This window comes from Oncorhynchus kisutch, unplaced genomic scaffold, assembly GCF_002021735.2.
Source record: "Oncorhynchus kisutch isolate 150728-3 unplaced genomic scaffold, Okis_V2 scaffold1182, whole genome shotgun sequence".
NCBI classification, from domain to species: Eukaryota; Metazoa; Chordata; class Actinopteri; order Salmoniformes; family Salmonidae; genus Oncorhynchus; species Oncorhynchus kisutch.
Genome location: NW_022263127.1, coordinates 49663 through 58439, shown reverse-complemented (window position 1 = coordinate 58439; position 8777 = coordinate 49663). Strand labels below are relative to the sequence as shown.

At 42.7% G+C, this 8777-nt stretch overlaps 1 protein-coding gene across 3 annotated transcripts; it reads left to right on the top strand.

The window, feature by feature from the left end:
- LOC116365179 (zinc finger protein 239-like) lies at positions 1–2194 on the top strand. 3 transcript variants are annotated; one of them, XM_031817888.1, is made up of 3 exons: positions 1–564; positions 1378–1560; positions 1645–2194. In XM_031817888.1, the coding sequence occupies exons 1-3, from the start codon at positions 306–308 to the stop codon at positions 1983–1985; spliced, it is 783 nt and encodes a 260-aa protein (XP_031673748.1). In that variant the 5' UTR covers positions 1–305; the 3' UTR covers positions 1986–2194. The 3 variants fall into 3 exon arrangements, with proteins under 3 accessions (XP_031673748.1, XP_031673747.1, XP_031673746.1); XM_031817887.1 differs by having other exon boundaries at positions 4–573; XM_031817886.1 differs by having other exon boundaries at positions 4–573; positions 1378–2194.
- The last annotated feature ends 6583 nt before the right edge of the window (positions 2195–8777 follow it).

Below are 8777 nucleotides of genomic sequence, written 5' to 3'. Positions count from 1 at the left end.
ACAGATGGCGATATGCGTTTTTCAGGCGATGCTATCAGAGTGACGTATAATGTAGTGGACGGGACGCTTCTTCAACAACATCTCGTCAGCCACCTCGGTAGCTTCCTAGCGGAAACGTTCAAGCTGTTCAGACTGCTTCGGTCTATATTTACTTCTGTATTTGGAACATAATTCTGTCTTTTAACTAGTTTCCCCATTTCATGTCATATTTCCGTTTAGTCAGGTAACGGTAGCTGGCTTGATAAATGAGCCTATCACTAGGCTAGTCGCTAACTAGCTAGGTTAGCTGGCTAACATCCCCGACCATGAGCTCAGCAAGCTGCTGCCCTCCTGCTAAAAAAGAGGTCTGCTGGAAGGAGAAAGAAGGTATTTGGCTGAACGTTGTCGTGAAAGAGGAGAATGAAGAGGAGGATGTCACAGTAAACGAAGAAGTAGAGGGTGAGGCTGTTACACAGAAAGAAGAGGAAGAAAACGATTATACTTTTTTTGGAGTGAATGAAGGAGAGATAACTGTCATATTGAAGGAGGAGGAGAGGGAAGAAGAGGAGGAGACAGAAGATCTGAGTAACACCAGTAAGTCCTGTCTTGAAAATAGTTGTTGAACTGATACGTGGTTTTAAAACGGCATTCTACTCTAGTTCTGAGCTTAAATGCCGTTTTTTAATGTAGGAATTGATAAAGCTACACTGTAAGATGTGAATAGCATCAAGAAGCTGCCCAACAACAAAACTTTAACAATGGATTTGCACCCAAAATCACAACTTAAATGTCTCACGGAATGGACTTGCCTTCATTCAATACTGCAATTCCACTGTACTAAACTGGAGGCGATTTCTAGCCCACCGTTGACTGCGGTCAAGTGAGCCGATAGTCGCAAAACGCGGTCAGGCCATCTGCTCTTCGGTTTCTTCCTGAATTTGCGTGCGCGAATACACTTTACGGAATGGCGTTTTTTTCAGGTAGGGAAACTGAGTTGAATGGACTCTCATGCACAGGTTGTCGAGACGATGGCTACAAATCATTACAAGCAAACCGTTTGAAGCACACTTATTCAATCTTCCATCATAAAAATGATACCAAATCGTTTATTTAATTTCCGCGTTATCATAAAGTACTTAATCATTGCTAGAGTGTCAAGCGTAGGCTGGACTGGTGTAAACGCTACAACATACAATGACATTCTAGACCATTCTATAGGCCTCTCTGACTAAGAACCACACAGAGACCTGCATTTTGTAGTGGCTTTAATAACACTTGTGAAAAGTGACTTTAGGTGATTGAGGGATCTAGTCTAGATTAAACGTCATAGGAAGTTTTATCGTGTGGAGGTTTCATTCAGGTCTCTGTTTAATTAAATCATCTGTTTGTCTTTGACAGGAGAGAGACCAGACTCTCCTTCTGACAGCAGGAAGAGTCCTTCAGGGAAACCAGACCCCGAGACGTCCAAACCAGCAGGACGACATCACTGCTCCCCGTGTGGAAAGAGTTTTACTCAGTTAGGGAGCCTGAGAACACATAAGAGAATACACACTGGAGAGAAGCCTTACCACTGTTCCCAATGTGGAATGTCATTTACCCAGTTAGGGAGCCTGCAAACGCACGAGAGAATACACACTGGAGAGAAGCCTTACCACTGTTCCCAATGTGGAATGTCGTTTACCCAGTTAGGGAGCCTGCAAACGCATGAGAGGGGACACACAGGGGAAAAGCTTTTCCAATGTTCCCATTGTGGAAAGAGTTTTGGCCAGGTAGGAAACCTGAACAAGCACGAGAGGACACACACAGGTAAGAAGATGTACCGCTGCTCCCAGTGTGGAGAGAGATTTACCCAGTTAAGGTACCTGAAAGAGCATGAAGGAATACATACAAATACACAGGAGGAGAAGACATACCACTGCTCTCATTGTGGAAAGACATTTTCCCAGTCAGAGAACCTGAAAACACATGAGAGAATTGAGAGGCTGTGTTCTGACTTGTGTTTTTGACTGAGAATGTGTGTGTTTTTTTAGACTTGAGTTCACTTTGTGTAATGTTAGTGCACTATTTTTAATTGTGATTAATCCATTGTCTGAAAGGGTTAAAAACACACTGAAAACATCCAGAATACATCCTATATACAGCTACAATCTACAATGCCATGTAAACACAAGATGACATTGAGGTTAAATAAAGTGTGATTTATCAATGGAACATATTTTGACACGTCCACTGTGTGTCTCTGTAGAGTCATAATATCCATAACAACTAGAGGTCAAACAGGGAGATGGTTCCATTCATTTTCCCCACAGGGCTGTGTTTTGTTTAGACTCACCCTGGTGTGATGTTTTGATAACCATGTAAATGTCTCTGGGACAAGGTGACTGAGGACACAGTGTGTTGTCAATTTATTGTCATGTTTTTAAAATGGTATAACTGCCTTTATTTTAGCTGGACCCCAGGAAGAGTAGCTGCTGCCTTGGCAGGAACTAATGGGGATCCGTAATAAACCCCAGGAAGAGTAGCTGCTGCCTTGGCAGGAACTAATGGGGATCCATAATAAACCCCAGGAAGAGTAGCTGCTGCCTTGGCAGGAACTAATGGGGATCCATAATTAACCCCAGGAAGAGTAGCTGCTGCCTTGGCAGGAACTAATGGGGATCCATATTAAACCCCAGGAAGAGTAGCTGCTGCCTTGGCAGGAACTAATGGGGATCCATATTAAACCCCAGGAAGAGTAGCTGCTGCCTTGGCAGGAACTAATGGGGATCCATAATAAACCCCAGGAAGAGTAGCTGCTGCCTTGGCAGGAACTAATGGGGATCCATATTAAACCCCAGGAAGAGTAGCTGCTGCCTTGGCAGGAACTAATGGGGATCCATAATAAACCCCAGGAAGAGTAGCTGCTGCCTTGGCAGGAACTAATGGGGATCCACAATAAACCCCAGGAAGAGTAGCTGCTGCCTTGGCAGGAACTAATGGGGATCCATAATAAACCCCAGGAAGAGTAGCTGCTGCCTTGGCAGGAACTAATGGGGATCCATAATAAACCCCAGGAAGAGTAGGTGCTGCCTTGACAGGAACTAATGGGGATCCGTAATAAACCCCAGGAAGAGTAGCTGCTGCCTTTGCAGGAACTAATGGGGATCCATAATAAACCCCAGGAAGAGTAGCTGCTGTCTTGGCAGGAACTAATGGGGATCCATAATAAACCCCAGGAAGAGTAGCTGCTGTCTTGGCAGGAACTAATGGGGATCCATAATAAACCCCAGGAAGAGTAGCTGCTGCCTTGGCAGGAACTAATGGGGATCCATAATAAACCCCAGGAAGAGTAGCTGCTGCCTTGGCAGGAACTAATGGGGATCCACAATAAACCCCAGGAAGAGTAGCTGCTGCCTTGGCAGGAACTAATGGGGATCCATAATAAACCCCAGGAAGAGTAGCTGCTGCCTTGGCAGGAACTAATGGGGATCCATAATAAACCCCAGGAAGAGTAGCTGCTGCCTTGGCAGGAACTAATGGGGATCCATAATAAACCCCAGGAAGAGTAGCTGCTGCCTTGGCAGGAACTAATGGGGATCCATAATAAACCCCAGGAAGAGTAGCTGCTGCCTTGGCAGGAACTAATGGGGATCCATAATAAACCCCAGGAAGAGTAGCTGCTGCCTTGGCAGGAACTAATGGGGATCCATAATAAACCCCAGGAAGAGTAGCTGCTGCCTTGGCAGGAACTAATGGGGATCCATAATAAACCCCAGGAAGAGTAGCTGCTGCCTTGGCAGGAACTAATGGGGATCCATAATAAACCCCCAGGAAGAGTAGCTGCTGCCTTGGCAGGAACTAATGGGGATCCATAATAAACCCCAGGAAGAGTAGCTGCTGCCTTGACAGGAACTAATGGGGAGCCATAATAAACCCCAGGAAGAGTAGCTGCTGCCTTGGCAGGAACTAATGGGGATCCATAATAAACCCCCAGGAAGAGTAGCTGCTGCCTTGGCAGGAACTAATGGGGATCCATAATAAACCCCAGGAAGAGTAGCTGCTGCCTTGGCAGGAACTAATGGGGATCCATAATAAACCCCCAGGAAGAGTAGCTGCTGCCTTGGCAGGAACTAATGGGGATCCATAATAAACCCCAGGAAGAGTAGATGCTGCCTTGGCAGGAACTAATGGGGATGTCTCTCTCTACTCTCTGCTTCAAATATGCTAATTAGCATCAAAGTAGACAACATGCAAGACTACAAATCTCTGCAAGCTCCAGCAATTAATCTCTAGCCGACACCTTTCACAGAGCAGTTCACAGAATTGTCCATTGAATAAATGTTGACAATTTAATCATTGCTGCATTAAGGCCTGATTGGCGGAGTGCTGCAGAGATGGTGTCCTTCTGGAAGGTTCTCCCGTCTCCACAGTGGAAATCTGGAGCTCTGTCAGAGTGAACATCGGGTTCTTGTTCTCCCCCCTGGCCAAGGCCCTTCTCCCCCGATGTCTCAGTTTGGCCGGGCGGCCAGCTCTAGAAAGAGTATTGGTGGTTCCAAACTTCTTCCATTTAAGAATGATGGCGGCCATTGTGTTCATGGGGACCGTCAATGCTGCAGACATTTTTTGGTACGTTTCCACAGATCTGTGCCTCGACACAATCCTGTCTCAAATCTCTACGGACATTTCCTTTGACCTCATGGCTTGGTTTTTGCTCTGACATGCACTGTAAACTGTGGGACCTTATATAGACAGGTGTGTGCCTTTCCAAACCATGTCTAATTTATTGAATTTACCACAGGTGGACTCCAATCAAGTTGTAGAAACATCTCAAGGATGATCAATGGAATCAGGATGCATCTGAGCTCAATTTTGAGTCTCATAGTAAAGGGTCTGAACACTTAAGTAAATACATTTGCAAAAATGTCAAATCTGTTTTTGGTTTGTTATTATGGGGTTTTGTGTTTAGATTGATGAGGGGAAAAACATATTACATTTTATAATGAGGCTGTAACGTAACTAAATGTGGAATAAGTGAAGGGGTCTGAATACTTAATGAATATACTGTATACCACTGGAAGAGGTTTCTATCATTGGCAGTTTTGTACACAGTCAGGTGATACGTGGTATAGAAAGTCCAATCTTAGGAGAGAACATGGGAGGCACTATACTGTGTGTCTGCAGGTGTCTATCTGGTCAAAACCACTGATACAGGTGCCCCTCCACCCTCTGGTGGGATGGATCATGTCTACAGAGAAACCTACATTCAAATACTTAGATGTGTGTGTATTGGGTATATGTTGTGAAATGATTAGATATTACTTGTTAGATATTACTGCTGTCGGAGCTAGAAACACAAGCATTTTGCTACACCTGCAATAACATTTGCTAAACACGTGTATGTGACCAATAAAATGTTATTCTGATTTGAAATAAACGTCCTATTTATCAAAGGTGCTTTTGGCTGGAGTCAAAATGACTCCAAAGGATTTGAGTTTGTTAAAAGTCCATAATGATACAGAAACACTAAACCAGGATTTAGATTTATTAAGAACAAGTTGATTGACAAAGTCATGAAAAATGGAATAAACCACATTTTGGCTGTGTTAAAAGATATGCCTCTGGGTTCAAAATGATCCATGTCAGAACTATGGTTCAATGTAAATATGTAGTGGGTCTAAAGTTTGTTTTAAATTATCACTCATTAAAAACGAATCAATCAACACATGCTTTTCTTTGAACGACTTAATATGATAATCAACTTTAATGAAATAAATGAAAAATAAACTGTTGGTTCCTCAACTGCGTTGCCCCTCCAGTCAGCAGATGGCGATGTGCGTCTTTTAGGTTCAGGCGACGCTGCCAGTGTGACGTATAATCTAGTGGACGGGACGCTCCTTCAACAACAACAGTTAGACACTTCGGTAGCTTTATAGCAAACATAGCTACAACATTCACTCTCTTTACACTGTTTTGGTGTATATTAGTCGCTGTGTATTAAACACACTTCTGTCGTATGTACGTGTTGGCCCATTTAATTATATATTTACGTTGTTTGTCAGCTAGCTGGTTTGCTAAATTAGCTTAGAACTAGGCTAGTTGCTAATGCTAGCTAGAGAACATCTCCGACCATGAGTTCACTAAGCTACTCTCCTCCTGCTAAAGAAGAAGAGAAAGACGTTTCAGTGAAAGAAAAGGAAGACTCGTTCAGAGTGAAAGAGGAGGAGGATGTTACAGTAAAAGAAGAGGAAGCGGAGAGAGAGGAGGATGCAGTTTATGGAGTGAAAGAGCCATCTTTGTTATTGTTTGAACTGCAGATTGGTTGATCGATTGATTTGGCTTTTTAAAAGGGACAACCTAGGATTTAAACAGTTCTGTTAAACACACTTCTGTCGTATGTACGTGTTGGCCCATTTAATTATATAATTACGTTGTTTGTCAGCTAGCTGGTTTGCTAAATTAGCTTAGAGCTAGGCTAGTCGCTAATGCTAGCTAGCGAACATCTCCGACCATGAGTTCACTAAGCTGCTCTCCTCCTGCTAAAGAAGAGGTGGTCTTCTGAAAGAGGAGGAGGAAGAGAAGGATGTTACAATACAAAAACAAGTAGAGGGTGAGGCTGTTACCGTGAAAGAAGAAGAGAAAGACGTTTCAGTGAAAGTACTGTCTTAAAAACAGAGACACAAACTCTGCAGTTGTTGAACTGATGTGTGGTGTTAAAGCCATTGATTCTTGAAGAATATAACACATACCTCATGAGCTTAGTTCAACTGTTGTACCCCATCAGAACCCCAAATAAGATTTTTTACACCAATGTTTAGAAACAATGTAAATCAACACTGTTTAGCCTCAACATGTTTAAGACCCAGGTTTGAGTTCAGCTCAAACCAACTTCCCCCTGAATTCACTACACTATGAATACGTTTATAATGTTACTGTCTGCTTGATTTACAGTAGCGTCTCGTTACTCTGTTTGGACACGGAGATACTTAGCTCATGTGTAGAGAACTGTTTCTTAATGGACAGGCTATTGTACAACACAGAGCTATTTTCCTTCATTCAGGACATCTAGAATGACAACACATTACAGAGGAGCCTAGTGGGATTATTCACACAATTATCTGGTGATCAGGTTGTGAAATGTCATGACAAACACATTTTAGTTTCCATGTTTCACCTGAAATATTAAATGATTTATAATCCTAGGTCTATGTTATTGTTAGGTGAAGTTATGGGTCCTACAGTAGGTCTATGTTATTGTTAGGTGAAGTTATGGGTCCTACAATAGGTCTATGTTGTTGTTAGGTGAAGTTATGGGTCCTACAGTAGGTCTATGTTATTGTTAGGTGAAGTTATGGGTCCTACAGTAGGTCTATGTTATTGTTAGGTGAAGTTATGGGTCCTACAGTAGGTCTATGTTATTGTTGGGTGAAGTTATGGGTCCTACAGTAGGTCTATGTTATTGTTGGGTGAAGTTATGGGTCCTACAGTAGGTCTATGTTATTGTTAGGTGAAGTTATGGGTCCTACAGTAGGTCTATGTTGTTGTTAGGTGAAGTTATGGGTCCTACAGTAGGTCTATGTTATTGTTAGGTGACGTTATGGGTCCTACAGTAGGTCTATGTTATTGTTAGGGGAAGTTATGGGTCCTACAGTAGGTCTATGTTATTGTTAGGGGAAGTTATGGGTCCTACAGTAGGTCTATGTTATTGTTAGGTGGAGTTATGGGTCCTACAGTAGGTCTATGTTGTTGTTATGTGAAGTTATGGGTCCTACAGTAGGTCTATGTTGTTGTTAGGTGAAGTTATGGGTCCTACAGTAGGTCTATGTTATTGTTAGGGGAAGTTATGGGTCCTACAGTATGTTGTTGTCTATGGTATTGGTATGACTAGCGGTTTCCACATTAGCATGGAGGAGTTTCTGCAACCAAATTGCGTGTGCATTGCCCTCGATGGCCTGTTTTAGCAAACACAGAAAGGGGCCTATATTGGTGACCAAAGGTTGCCTGGCACACTGCTTAGGGGTTCAGCAACTGTAATAACCTATTTCTAGCCTACAATCATCGATGTTACTACTAATGTGAAAACAAGACAAAATATGACTATTGTTGCTCACTTGACTGTCTTAAGACAATTATCAAATAATTTTAACATTCATTACAGACGTCAATTGTTGTACAATATCATGGCTACGCTGTTGGCATCACCTTTTACAGTGGATTTCTGCTGTTGTGGGCCTTTAACCATCTGTCTGACTTTGTTGTTCACACAGGAGAGAGACGTGACTATCGTGGATCCTCTGGGGAGCCTCAACAACATCATGAAGCTGACGAGGCAGAGAAGAGTCCCTCCCGATCAGAACACCTCAAGAAACACCAGTGGAGACCAACAGGGAAGAAATCTCACTGCTGCTCTGACTGTGGGAAGAGTTACTTAAGATCAAATTCACTAAAAGTACACATGAGAATTCACACAGGAGAGAAATCTTATAGCTGTTATCAATGTGGGAAGAATTTTACTCAGTCAAGCAACCTGGTATCAGTCATCTAGTCATCTGATTGTACACCAGAGAACACACACAGGAGAGAAACCTCATAGCTGTGGTCAATGTGACAAGAGATACTCTGATAAAAGATCTCTGATCAAACATCAGAAAATACATTAATGATGGAGTTGTTTCATGATAGACTCAGATTCCATGCGGTTTTTGAGCTGTTAGTTTTAACAGGACAAACTCATCTCCACACTCTCACACAAATGATTTCAACATGATATCGATGAGGGATGAAAAATAAGTGTTGCGTTCCTTTGTTTAACGACCTCTAAA

Excerpts from the sequence above, each read along its gene's own strand:
- LOC116365179 (XM_031817886.1), top strand. The coding sequence starts at position 306 with ATGAGCTCAGCAAGCTGCTGCCCTCCTGCTAAAAAAGAGGTCTGCTGG. Across the intron at positions 574-1,377 it reads AGAAGATCTGAGTAACACCA|GAGAGAGACCAGACTCTCCT; the intron begins GTAAGTCCTGTC and ends TGTCTTTGACAG.